Here is a 15,000-nt window from a genome sequence, read left to right on the forward strand (position 1 = left end):
ACACAGACGAGGAGGAGGAGGAGCAGGCGGAGGAGGAGAGCGACAACAGGCAGGTGGCAGGTGAGGGCAGATGACAGCTCTCCTGTAGCGCAGTCCGCTGGGGGCTGCCGTGAGGCGGGGGGTTGAGGGGGGCTACCCGGGAAACAGAGGAGGAGCAGGTGGCTGCGGAGGGTGGAGAAGTAGAACAGGACGAGGAGGAGGAGGAGGAGGAAGAGGGCGAGAAGCCTGCGTTGCTGCTGTGGCTGGGCGGCGAGGGGTTGGTGCGGGGCCCGTTGACACAGGCCACCATCGACATCTGACTGGGGGAGGAGGAGCAGATGATGGCGCTGATATCGATCCCCTCCGAGGCAGCGCCGGCCGCCGACGGGGAGGCCGCGAGCACGATGTCAGCGCTGGCGGTGCCGGTGGCGGAGGTGGACTGCGAGGCCAGGGACAGGCAGAGTCTCTTCAGGCTGCTGGCGCTGAGGTGCCGCGCTGAATGACGGGTACCGGCGGTGGGGGACAAAGCCAGCGGGGAGGAGCCATCTTCATTATTAAACGGGTACGGCGCGTCCCCTGACACAGCGGCTCTGCCCAAGCCGTTCACCACGCAGTCGCCGCTGTTGCTAACGTGCGGACCGTCCACCATGTCCCCCCTCCTCACCCCCGCCCTCAGTCCCATAGCCGCACGGCAGTTATGAAATCCGGCCTGGGGTGTGCCAGAGACCCCCGGACCTGTGGACGGGGCCGAGATCTTGTAGCCCATGGAGGACTCCTGTTTGACGGGGTAAGGGAGCGTGGATCTGACCCCGTTGGAGCTGCCGCAGCCCGGGTTGGGAGAGGCGACCGGGAGGGACCTCTGGAAAGCAGAGGAAGACCTACGGAGGGGGAGAAAATACACAGAGATGGGGGGGGGGGGGGTGTGTGAGTGCTATGCGATTAGGGCGACACTGAGGGGAATATGAGCGCTATTAGTTGACTGGCTGTTGATAGATAGAGGCCAGCTCATCCTTCTCACAACCCCCACATCTACCCACCTCCTCCAGCAAACCAACAGAATAATAACAGCATTTTAGCTATGGTACAGCATGTCTCTATTAGGAACTGAACTGAACTGAACACACAGTCCAAACCATCCCGTGTGTACAGATGTTACTGACTTATGACCATGCAACATCGGCCAACGATGATTTCATAAATAAATGAAATGAGCCCGTCTGCCATGAGGAAAAGCAATGAATGGCCATTTATAACTAAGAATAGAGTGAGGGGGGGACATGGCTACAGAGAGATCGGGAGGCCTGACAGGGTCTTTGAAGACACAAAGGGGTTAAACCCAACCCAACATCGGGGAATAAACAGGGAATCACCTGTTTTTGGTGGTATAATGGCAGCCTGTGAAGGGGGAGGGGGGTATTATGGTGGGAATCTTTGCCCCGCTGAATGGGGGAGCCAGGTCGGATTTCTCCATGCGTCGCTGTGATCTCCTACATAATCATCCCTGTCAGTTGGCTCATTATGGATTTTGTCCAAAGCCCCTGAGTGATGTGAGAAGGGCCCTCTTTTTCTCTGGACTGTCCCATGAAGGAATCAGCTTTGTGCCTTGTCCCCAGCATGCCAAACGTTAGCTACTTTGCCATAGTTGTCAATTAACCCCTATTTTATACTTCGCCGCACTACGATGTCGCACAAAAATAGTGAAAATAGCCGATCTACAAAATTGAACATTTTCGTCTACTTTTTGAACATGCCCAAAATTATGGACACCAGGTTGAAAACGGTTAACAAAATCCCAAATGTATAGCCTATTGAACTATGCGCTTCAGACATGTTTTGTGTAGAAGGGTTATGGTCCATTGGGCGACTGAGGATAGAGGGTTTGAGAACCGGAAGAGAGGGGGGGAGGGGGGGGGGGGTGTTAGAGGTGAAGCCGCACATTATTGAGACCGGATAGTGTCGCTGCACTCTTTTTATGACCCGCAAATATCCAATAAGATGCAGTCTTGAAGACTGTTCTGCAGATGAGTTTAATTACTATACTTAAAATGTTATATTCTGTAAAAAAAAAGAAAAAATGAGATTGCATAGAACTTTCTGTCATGTGACATGTGAGTCAATATAATTCAATACGTTTTATAAGATTTGGTGAAACATTCTCGATTACAAACATCTGTCATCTGATCCACAACAGGACTGCAACACATTTTGTTTCCGATATCACAAGTCGTGCGTCATCAAAAGGAAACAACAGCAACAGCAACATAAATATATGCTGTATGTATACAGCAACCAGGTTGCCGCTCCAGATGGCTTTACCTTGCGTCTTGGTGAGATCCGTCCTGAAGATGTAGGTCTTGTGTGGGTCTCTCACAGTGCAGGGTGTGGTTGTACGTCTCGGCTGGCAGTACCAGGCTCTGCCCACAGCGCATCAGGGTACCATCACTACCGCCCAGGTCACTGGCACCGTCCTTCTCCAAGCAGTAAGCACCGTTCACTGTAAAAACAGTGCCGGTGGAAAAGTGTCACGGTAATGGACTCACATAGGTCTAGTTAAACAAGCTCCTCCGCAGATGCGTGCAATCAATTCTCGATGTACTTTAAGTAGACAGATATGAGGCTATTTTGATGCACAAAAACACATGGCTAATTCATCACTTGACATGTTGTACTCACTGGGCCATTGTTTTTGTTAACAGAGCACTGAACCAAAGTCAATCTCAGGCTTTAAAAAAACTTGGCAGACGTAGATCAGATTCACAGAGCTATTGACAGCCCCGGGAGTGCCGTCAGCCACGAGAACTCCAATAGTTCAACAGCAGAGACTGTTCCATCAGTGACATGTTGAAATCCTATTACAGTAGGTAATGAACGCTCAAGGAATAGTCGCTGGCAGAAGGGACAGTGCACTGTATGTGATGATATACGGCAGAAGATGCGCTTTGGTGAACTGTTGGGCTGACAACACAGAGTGATGCAAGTGATGTTGAGTTGTGGGAAAGCACACTACTCTGTTGTGAGGAATTCATTCATCACCATTAAACATGAACAGTATGATGTTGCGAGTGTCGTCGTCGGTGGGCGAATGATCATGTGTCCAGATCAATCAGTGCCCATACCTGAGGCAGGGTTTGGCGAAAGGGCCTTTCTGTGTGGAGTTTGCATGTTCTCCCTGTGTCCCCTAGGGTAGGTACCCTCACAAAAAACATGCAGTAATCCTGGTCTCTAAACTACCTCTGAGGTACTCTGATGGAGGGGAAAGAAATGGGTCGGAATAACGTGTTCCTTCCACGTACTACGTCCGGCCTGGGAAACTCTCCCCTGTCATGTGAAAAGAAGCAGCTTGGACTCCTCATGCATAGAAGGAAGCATGAGGTCAGTCCGCTGCCCTTCCCCAGGTTGGCAGAGGAAGTGTCGCGCCCAGGATTACATTAGATAATTGACACTGGGTGAAAAGAATGGGTTGCAAAATCGTGGTATAATAATAAATAAAAAAAACCTGGGCATGTCATTAAAGGCGAAAATCTTCCAAACTTTAAAAAATAACCAATCTTCAAGCTCACATTTCAAATGTTCTGTGAGTTTCTCTCACTGTGGAGGATCTACACGCTCACAATGCGTCACAAAGGGACACGTTGTCAGCTCAGTTTGTAGATTACGGGACACTGTCATTCGATAAGCATAAAATAGGGTTTGTGGTTAGTGCAGATTAATGTTCTCTTTTATATACATGATCAGTTTTATGAGGGAATTGTGTGTAATTGGCTATAGTAAGGCCTTCTTAATTTAAAACTGATCTCATTTAATTGATATGCTGCAACATATTTCATTTCATGTGTACTACTCTCGTTAAAAGAGGCATTTTTATTCAATTTTTAAAGGAATACTACAGCGAATTCATGCCCAGAAATTCAATCTAAACCATATTTCTGCCTCAAGAATATGGCCCAAAATGTACAGCTGAATTGTCAAAGCAGGCCAAACAAAATGGTTCCAATGGGTAAGATGATATCCCCTCTTACTCATGTGTAGGAGGCCACACGTCCCCTCTTCCAACTTGCCTAACTCAATTTCTCAAATTCAATTTTCTGCTAACGATGTTATTGACAATGTTATCACACCCCATGAGCTTTTATTAAGACAGTCACCCAAACACCCCCGTCTGTCACATAGTGCAAAATGGATACAGGATTAAGAATGGAAAGGATATAGAGAAAGCAAAGGGTATCAGTAAACAAGATGAGGCAAATGTTTGCCAAGAAATTGAGGGGAGTCAGATGAAAGTTATGATGGCAAATAATGATAGGGATTGTGCAGAGGACCTGCAAACACAGAACACACAGAGAGAAGGAAGGAATACAAACCTACCCTAGGGAAGACAATTTGAGTCGAGAAGAGAAAAGGAGAGGAGTTCATCGTTCCATATTAACTAGAGTACTGTTAAGTGGAATATTATATTCACGTGTCATCTAGGTTCAGAATGCAGGGGGTAGAGTCATATAGAGAGGTGAGGAAGTGTATAGGCAAACCAAACAGTGGTGCAGGCAGGCTATACAAGCCATGCTGGTTTCACTCAAACACATAAACAGAAGGTAAGATGCCATTGGTCTGTTTTCAGGCCATACAAATAATTTAGTTTATAGAGTCCTGGATTGTTCTGATTTTGTTGTTGGTGTTGGTGTTGTTGTTTTCGTGGCTCGTTGGCGAAGCGTCCCACAGAGCGATTGTATCCAACTAGAGTTGTGTACAAACATCCTCAAGGCCCTGCGGACGCCAAGCCAAGTGTTCCATGGCCGCAAATGGTGTAATCTGAACACGATGGTCAATAGTGACAACAGGATACAGTTGGGATAGAGATGAGTAAACGTCTCTTAATTAAGCCACAACGCACGCACGCACGCACACACACAGTCACACACACACACAACACAGATGAGCCGTCAACACCATAAAGCAGAGGAACAGATTTTCTGAGTTATGCCTTAACTGTCCCCAGAAATAAATGCTTGGGAAACACGCACGCACACGCACACACGCACCCACACGCACGCACACACGCGCACACACACACACACACACACGCACACACGCACACACACACACACACACACACACACACACACACACACACACACACACACACACACACACACACAGTCACACACACACACACACACACACACACACACACATCACCATTATCATAAAGTACAGGCCTGCGCCAGGACAACTATACTAAATCTAACCCCAAATAAAAGACAATGCTCTCTCAGCAAAGCAGATTGCCCTGTTTCGAAATACGTAGGACAGTGGATGGTCGCCAGTGAAAATACACCACGGAAATCAGTAAATACACACACGCACATGCACACACACACACACACACACACACACACACACACACGCACACACACACACACACTGGAGCACTGATTACCTGCCATTTGCTCCGTTTATAGAGATTGAAATACAACCATTGTTATCCCAGCAAGTCTTCATTTGGAGGCCTTTATGTGAATACCTGCACCACTGCCAGTAACTGTTAAACAGGGCAGAAGCATCAGACCTTTGTGTGTGTGTGTGTGTGTGTGTGTGTGTGTGTGTGTGTTTATGTCTTTCCTAAAGCATCCACAGCTGGTATCAGTTCTAATGGACTCACACTTCTGCAGAGCCTGGAGAGCGAGATGAGCTGGAGAGATATGGTCCTGTAAGGTCCGGTAAATTAAAGCTGCAATCTGTAACGTATTAACGAATACATACTGTATGTATGGTATGTTAATACAATATAACTACATCTGCTGTGGTTGGAGGTTGTGAAATATCTCCCTGGCCAAGCAGGGGATTGCATCTTGGATGAGTGATAGAAGGTCTCTCTCATGTGGGAGGACATCAAAATGATGTCCTACCTTGCCTACCCCCTGGGTGGGGTTGGCAAAATGGCCTTTCTGTGTGGAGTTTGCATGTTCTCCCCGTGTCCCCTAGGGTAGGTACCCTCACAAAAAAACATGCAGTAATCCTTGTCTCTAAACTGCCTCCCCCTGGCCAGTCGGGGCGCCTGATGGAGGGGAAACGAACTGGTTGGAATAATGTGTTCCTTCCACGAGCTACGTCCAACTGGGGAAACTCCCCCCCCTGTCAGGTGAAAAGAAGCGGCTTGGACTCCTCATGCATTGAAGGAAGCATGAGGTCAGTCTGTTGCTCTCCCTAGGTTGGCAGAGGGAGTCTAGCACAGAGGATTACATTAGATGATTGACACTCAGGTTCCACACAAAGATTCCAGACTAATATCTAACACCTGCATCTCCAAGGGACAGATTAAAGAAATGCCTCTGGTGATTAAACTGCCTCATATTTGCATACTGGGCCCTGATTGGTGCCCCGTAACTAGGGGGGCGACAGTGGCTCAGTGTTAAAGTGGACGCTTTGCATCCAGAACGATCCCCGGGCTCCCCCAGAGTTAGTGTCGATGTGTCCTTGAGCAAAACGCTGAACCCCTTATTGGTCCCGATGAGCAGGTTGGTGCCTGCATGCAGGTTTCCACAACCATCGGCGTTATAAACGGGTGAATGTTATACACAATCTATATAAAGCACCTTGGATAAAGGTATATAAATGCACCATTTACAACCGAGCGAGGCCCTACTACAAAACATTGCTGAGGGCTTTTTCTTTTCTTGCACTGGCAGATTCGTCTGGTTTCCAGGCTATCAAAGTATTAATTGTACACTTTGTTGTTTTCTTTATGAAGGGTGAAGGCTCCTGTGTACAGGTGTTGTTTTCTTTATAAAGGCTCCTGTGTACAGGCCTCTAGGGGCCAGTAGCGAGTCTTTTCTCTCACAAGCGTAACCTGATTCATATTTTCGTATTTTATATTGTCCAATAAACTAAACTGAAAAGCATGTTTTGTTTATTAAAATGCAACACAATGTGCTTCAGTGACTCTGCACAGAATTGCACTTGTTCATTTCTGTTTACCTTGTGTTGTTTCAGAAGATTTATATTTTAATACATTTGATTTCCAGTACACATTGACTCAATGTACAGTACAGTATGTACTGTCCTGTATGTAAGTATGACTCTGCATGTATAGTATGTATGCCTCATATACTGTAGGTATGTATGTATGTTTCTATGGAAATAAACAATTGAACTTGGACACAAAGGGATAGAGAGGTCAGAGGTGTCTCTGCTTTGGGCTTTAGATGTCAAAGTCCTCGATCAGCATATATGCTGTACAATGTTAGCGCTCCAGTGATTTAGAGCTTTGCAACATTAACAGAATCAGTCATGCTCTGGCCGGGGAGACAGAAACAGACTTCTCCACATATGGTGGCTTGGACGCAACCCAGCGGTAAATTCAGTTTATATTGAATGTGCCATGGTAATTCAGCGTTGAATATTTCATTGTGTGTTAAGGCCCCGATTGATCAGGAGTTGGACGCCAGGGGGAGGGAAGGAGGGAGAGAGAGGACAGAGATAGAGAGGGAAAGAAAGAGACAGAGAGAAAGAGAGAGAGAACTATAGGGAGAGGAGGTGTGTACACACTATACACGTGTGTGTGTGTGTGTGTGTGTGTGTGTGTGTGTGTAGGTCTTCACATGTACACTCCGTGACATTGTTTGATGGGTGTGTGTGCGTGCGTGCGTGCGTGCGTGCGTGCGTGCGTGCGTGCGAGCCAAACCTGCCTGATATGGACGGTCCATGGGTGGTCTGTTGAGCAAGGCGGCTGTGTGTTCATAGTAGCCTTCATACTTAACATTCCATCGTCTCTGGATATGAACTGTACTTGATGAATGAGCAGGAACTTCAGATTTTTGACCCCGAGGGGGAAACAACGGCTGGCTCTCTCGTAAATGAATATCTGTTGTAGTTTTAACCTAATCATCTTCCTCAATTTGTAGGTACAGCAAGTGGAAAATAGTTAACACAACTTTCTACTCTAATGAGTTTTAACACTGAAACCACTGTGCCATGCGGGCTGGGTTGCAAAGTACATTTCTGTGCAAAAAAATACATTCAAATTTAGTAGCTCACATGTAATTCAGTTAAAGGTAAAATAAAATGAATTTGATTTCAAATCAAAACAGGATTTAATACACTTAAAGGAGAATTCCATGCTAGAAGGCTTTCTTACCTTTCTTTGTAGTTGTTACGTTCCAACCAAAGAGGTCCAGGTGTTATTGGCTATTTCCCCTACCATAAGCCCTCAATGAATTGCATTGCATTGAATGGGAATTGAATAGGGCTATGGGGTGCTGTGCTAATTCGCTTATTTCCATCGCTCAAAATTATATATTTTTTGTATATATCCTTTCTTCATAATGTAAATAATATCCCAAGCGGCACACTTTACTACTTATATCGATGGAAATAAGCGAATTAGCACAACACCCCATAGCCCCATTCAATTCAATGCAATTCATTGAGGGCTTATGGTAGGGGAAATAGCCAAAAATGAGCTTTTGCACAAAAAAACACCTGGACCTCTTTGGTGGGGACGTAACAACTACAAATAAAGGTAAGAAAGCCTTCTAGCATGGAATTCTCCTTTAACTCCACATCCCGACAGAGTCAGTTTTGACAACACGGAGATGGACGCTGTTCAGAGACACACACTTGTTATAGTGTTCAGCCACAATTAGGCATGCCACTCTGAGGGCTTGATATCAGAGATGGAGAGAGCTCCGTCTCTGATGTGCGTGGAGGGAGAGAGGAATAGAAGAGAATGTAAACGAGAGCTTGAGAAAAAGAGAGAAAAAGAAGAGAGACGGTACAGTGAGTGTGTCTGTGTGTGTGTGCGTGCGTGCGTGCGAGAGAGAGAGAGAGAGAGAGAGAGAGAGAGAGAGAAAGAAAAAGAGAGACATGCCGGTGCCAGAAGCACCCGAGGCAGGCATTCTGTTCAATACAGACACATGTACAGTACAGATGTGTTGGATCATCCTCACATGCAAACCACTGATGTCAGCATTAACATCCACAAATGAACACACAAAGAAGGGCCCTATTGTAATGTCCCCTCTTTACACGCCATCACCCATGACAAGAAAAATCACAAAATGCACCATTGAATGATAACACGGTACTTAATGATACAATCCAGCCCCGAACATCAAAAAGTGGGATGTTCCATCCAATGACTGCCATCACATGGCTATTGTCTCCGCCCGCCCCCTTTTCTATCTGAAGTGGTATGTTCTGTTCAATCAGCATCACTAAAGTGAGGCTAAACGGAGGAGCTCACTGAAGATTATGTAGGGGCAGGGGAGGGTGGGTGGTGGGGCTGCACAGGGTTGGAGATGCGGGGTAAGATTAATAGGGGAGCACTATGCTCTGTTGCACATGAGTACATAAACTATGGCTTCAAACAAGGGGTGTAATTATAAAAAAGGGATACGCGTGGTCGCGGCTGGAGAAGTGACTAACTGCGGGGACACGTGTGATTATTTCTTGGCTCTGCCACGGCGGGAGAAAGGCGGTTCCAATCACTCCCCTCCAATATGTTATACTGTTCTGATGTCATCCATTTGTCATGCTTCCTTCTGCTGCTCAGAGAGCCGCAGGGGAACACAAATAGCATAAAGCACGTAAAGAATATCAGATGCATCATAACCACCGGTGGAAAGTGATTTTCAATCCTTTCCCTTCGCTGATTAAAACATCTGCGGTAACCGTAGGAGATTTCTGTTCCTTTTGCAGAGCAAGACAATAGACAGAAACAGAACAAATTAATGGACAGAGACTTTATAATTAGGATAATTAGGGTGTGACTCCCTCGTTAACAGAACTATGCGGTCACACTGCTGGTGATTAATTTGATGATTGAATACAATTCACATAATATTGGATGAATTTCAAAGTGGGAACAGTGTGTGTGTGTGTGTGGTGGTGGTGGTTTAGTCATAGGCAGTTTGGTTGCAATTGCAGCGAAATGTAATTGTACACCTATTCATGCGGCCCTGAGGGGCTGATGATCAGAGTGGTGTTCAAGTTCAATAGTGTTGTGCCTTGGCTAAAAAAAGGCCCTTCCTGATCTCGGTGACTAATAAATGACTAATAAAGCTAAGCAGACACATGTCTCCAATCTAGGAGAACTTAACCCCCCTTGGAAACAACACAGCTATTATCCCAAGATACGCAGTTATGACTGCATTACCATACAAAGCATTCCAGTCCATATAGTATTGCAACTATCAAACCACATCATTGCATAGTTGAGTGTCGATGTCTCTGTCTCTCTCAGTCGACTATCTGCCCCGTTTGCTCTCTCCTTCTCTTGCACTTTTTCTGTCTTCATTGTCTCTGCCATCGCCCCTGTTCGTCCGTCCGTGTATCTGTCTGTATGTGTACAGCTAATCTCTGGCACCATTGGCCCTGGATAGCCATATATGGAGAAGACTGGATCATCACCTAGATTTGCAAATATGGAGCCGGCCAGCAACTCTACGTCTGGCCTCACGGACACCATGTTGATCTGACCTCATCAAACCCTTAGATCTCCATATACGGGGCTGACTAGCCCCTCTCGGGACCCTACATAAAGCTTTTCTGAAATTTTGATGAGTTTTATGTTGGGTCCCTGGTCAGAACTATATTTTCGTATGGAAATTCCAGAACGCGGAAGTAATCATTCTCTCTAAAATAGAAGCTGCGCCATGTGACGGCATTTTTTTGCCTTTGTTATTCTGAATTCGGTAACTTTAAGTACCTATACATCCCGCTGCGAATATCTCCTGTGGCGCGGAAGCCGTTAAGTATTTTTAATCTTTGTTTGACCGATTTGGTCGCTTTATTTCTTCTTGTTTGTTTACCGTTTATTGTACCGCCTCCCGGTGTGCGGTTGGCTTGTGCGGCTATGTCCCTGCCTCTGATCTGCTGTGTCATAGCTATAGCGCCACTAGCTAGCCAGATAGGCGGTACAATGAGGTGTCAATAAACAAGGAAGGAAGAGAAGAATCCAAGCTTCCAAATCGGGCAAACATATATTAAAAATACTTAACGGCTTCCGCGCCACAGGAGATATTCGCAGCGGGATGTATGGGTACTTATACTTTACATATTCAGAAAGCCTCACACTGAAATATGTCGTCACCGAGCGCGGAGAGGCGCTAAACATGTTGTTTATGTTTAAGAATGGGTGCGTACCAGGTGGCATGGTAGTAGTGCAACAGGACCCAATGCTATCTGGGTCGTCAAAATGTCAGAAACTTCAGTAGCATTTGGGTTCTGCTTGGAGGGCTAGGGGCTGACCTGATCTGACATAGGCCTGTTGATCCTCCCCACCCGTCCTTCCTCTTCGATGTCTCCCTTTTGACTGATACCTGTCTGGCCTTACTAATTAGCACACATTTTACGCCCTACCTGGCCCGAAAACGTCAATTAAAAAAGGAAAAAAGGGTCCATATATGGGCATTCCCAGACCTGTTTTTTCAGTGCGACCTTGCCCTCAGGGCGTCTTACTGGTTATATTACTCCTACAGATGTTGTCTAAACATCACGCAAGCAAGTACACATTATCTCTATAGTCATGTGATCAAGACATCAAGATCAAGATCTATCAGATTTTTCATATTCCATCCTGATTGGCTTAGATACGCATCGAAAGAGTGTTTTGTTTTGGACAAAATGGCTTAAATCATGAACACATGGCTGACTGTTATAGCTGCACCAGGAGGCATTTTTTGCTTGGTACAAATAACACATTATCTCTATAGTCATGTCTTCAACACAGACCTATCATATTTTTCATATTTCATCCTGTTTGGCTAAGATTGACTTGCCTGGTGGAGACCTGTGCTCCGAGGAGCACATTTTTCGAATTTGCCCTTCTTTCTCTCTTATTCTCACCTACATTCTGTTTTAATGTGGCTCTGGTTGTCCATTTCTCTTAAAATATCTGAATACACAGACATTTTTATTATAAAAAAACACTCCCTAAGAGTGATGTTCTATCTGAAGTTTTAGAGGAAGGACCTCACTTCATCACACCATGCCTTATTTCACATTCTATTCTCTCTCTCTCCCCCCCTCCCCCCCCCCTCCCTCCCTCCCTCCGGTATCTCTCCTTCTCTGTGGACAATAGGACTCCCGCATCTGAGCAGCAGATGGCCCTTGCAGCATTATTAAGTGTAATTGGTGGTAATCTCGGGCGATTTTTTATTTCGGTGACACTTCATTTTCTATAATTCTCGCCTCTCCCTTTTAAGTCACCTAAGCGCCGTGTTAAGTGCTGGAGTGAGACTGTGCTTGTGCCAGCGTTTAATGTGTTCAAGTCTTCCGAAATGCGGGGCCTCAATGCAAAGCAGATGTGCGAACAGCATAGATGGTTAAAGGAGAGAAGGGGAGGAGAGAGGAGAACGGAGGGGAGGGGGAGGAGAGTGATCAGAGATGTACTGTACTTTGAGCAAAAGGGTCTTCAGGAGGGGAACGGGATGTCAGGAGCGAGGCGAACACATGAACCCAGGCCACAACAAACTGCCAAAACGGTAAGACAGATGCTCTTAGAAATCCAGCGTGACACCTCAACTGGCCTCGCTCCGACTCCATAAATCACAACATTCAGCACTTAAACAGTTAATAATGATCGTTTTATTCCCCCTCCCACCGCAAATGCCCTTGCCCTTGTTCCGTTTCCTCTTGAGACACGTCCATGGACAGAGGCGTGTGTGTGTGTGTGTGTGTGTGTGTGTGTGTGTGTGTGTGTGTGTGTGTGTGTGTGTGTGTTTGAGTGAGTGAGTGAGTGAGTGCGTGCCTGCGTGCGTGCACATGCATGAGACGGCAGACAAGAAACTTTGCAGCGGGACGCTCCGGTTGTGTGCGTGCTGTCCGGCACAGATGTTGTACATTACCGTCCAAAGCTTTTCCCGGCTTCTCTAAATCTCATAACTCATGTCTATATTTGTGTCTGCGGCATAGGCCCGGAACTTATTTGTTTGGTTAGTAATGGATGTATGATTGAAAAACCTGGGGGCACAAGTAAATGAAAAATAACAGCGTCTAGGGGAAGAAAGCTCCTCTTAAAACAGGTGCGGAGCAAGGGGCAGAAGAGAAAAAAGTCTATTAAATTAAGGGTAAAGAAATGTCTGTGTTTTCATAGTGGGATTACTAATACCAGCAGACATGAGAACTTTCATGAGGATGAAATCAGTTTGTTCTGGCAGTTTTTTTTGGTTGTGATCAAATAGGTATTCTCATTGAGGTCTTTAGTTCTTATGGACAACGTGGTCATTGGCTGTTAAAGAAACAATGAACAACAACACTGTCAAATCTACAGTGTTATCTTCTCCATTTGTAACTCAGGAGTTTAGAAATGGAACCAGTTACATTTGTACACTCTTTTATATTTGCATAGAGGGGTGTGTGTGTGTCTATTTTGTGCATGTCAAAATACGTTTCTTGAAAATAGCAGATAAAGCTCAAAACAAAACATGTATGTTGCGATTGTGATCGGCCAGTTATGATCGGCACTGTCAAATGATAGTTGTTGTACAAGTAGGCTATGCATAGGGCGGTTAAAGACCACTAAGCAAACCACAATAACTCAACCAGACCATATTTTATAATGTAGTCTACCTAGAAACAGTTGTATACAATTCTGTAGTAAGAAACCATCCTCTTATTAAAAACTGATCAGTTGCATATAGTCCAAACAGCCCCTTCCCTGATAGTCAGGGTAATGTGGTTGTTGAAACCTGACTTTAGGAGGAAGAGCACAGATGCTGCAGGGGGAAGCACGTTTCCTCCTAACATCAGGCATTTAAAGCACAGCAGTGTTGGCCGCATGCAGCCATGAACACAAACAAATGGCTGGCAGTGAACCACCCTCCTGCCTCCAAACTCCAGTGACCCCACCTCACCCTACCCTATACCCATTACCCTTTACCACCCTCCTGCCTACAAACTCCAGTGACCCCACCTCACCCTACCCTATACCCTTTGCCACCCAGTGGTGGAAAGAAAAATGTTGAGGTATTTTTTACTTTAGTTTAAATTTCCAATACTTTTACTACATCTCAGAGGCAAATATTGTATTTGAAAAATTCGGCCATTTGAAAATAGCCGATCTACAAGCTCACAATGCGTTGCGATGCGACACACTGTGGGCTTGTAGATCTGCTAGTTTCAAAAGATTATTATACAATTGAAAACTTGAGTTTTTGATGTACTTTAATTTTGAATTCCAGACTTTTACTTTTTTACCCCCCCCCCCCTCAGCTCGGTGACTTCACTCATTGCACTGCTGTAAAAAGAGGAACACTGAGAGAATCTCAGCCCACACTTGAGAGAGAACGTTACTTACTGTGAGGTTATATTACACCTGCATGGACATGCGCACACACACAGGCACACACACACACACACACACACACACACACACACACACACACTACAAAGACATGCAGTGTCTCTTTTTCACTCTCTTTCTCTCTATGCTTTCTCTTTATGTCTTTTCACGTGTACACACACACACACACACACACACACACACACACACACACACACACACACACACACACACACACACACACACACACACACACACACACACACACACACACACACACACACACTGTACGAAGTAAAATTATGCTATTCAAACAACTGTGAACATTCGTGATTTGATTCTCTAAATTGAAAGCCTGCAGTTACTCACTCACTGCAAACCACTGGTCTCTGTTGTCCATGTCCATTAACTTAATTAAGACTTTACACTTGCACATGTCACCACCTGGTGGTAGCACCCTGTCACTAATGCACCTATGGAAGTTAATCGACAAACAATGTTCAAAGGTGAAAGGATGTGTTAGCAAGAATGCAGAGAGAACTACGGATGCTGTGTGAAGAATGAAAAGAAAAATAAATAAACACAATAGGGAAGACATAGGCCTGCACCTGCAAAATGAATAGCAATCATGTTAATTGATGTCTGATCAATAACTGCAGTGCTGTTGAAACACTGTTCCCTGTAACTGACTGTTTTCATTATTTACTGGACTTGGATTTTTCCTCTCTCTTAAATTCACTGCC

The 15,000-nt window shown here is 45.5% G+C and overlaps 1 protein-coding gene across 1 annotated transcript in view; it reads right to left on the reverse strand.

Moving 5' to 3' along the window:
• Window positions 1–15,000, reverse strand: part of glis1b (GLIS family zinc finger 1b) — a 104,089-nt gene that overhangs the window by 62,275 nt on the left and 26,814 nt on the right. The window contains exons 3-4 of the mRNA XM_083766645.1: window positions 2,296–2,473; window positions 1–857 (exon numbers count right to left, since the gene is read on the reverse strand). The exon at window positions 1–857 is cut by the window's left edge and continues 734 nt beyond it. Coding sequence (XP_083622771.1) covers window positions 1–857; window positions 2,296–2,473 — 1,035 coding nt within the window. The remainder of the gene's footprint in view (window positions 858–2,295; window positions 2,474–15,000) is intronic.

This window comes from Protomyctophum parallelum, assembly GCF_964188405.1.
Source record: "Protomyctophum parallelum genome assembly, chromosome: 6".
Lineage (NCBI taxonomy): Eukaryota > Metazoa > Chordata > Actinopteri > Myctophiformes > Myctophidae > Protomyctophum > Protomyctophum parallelum.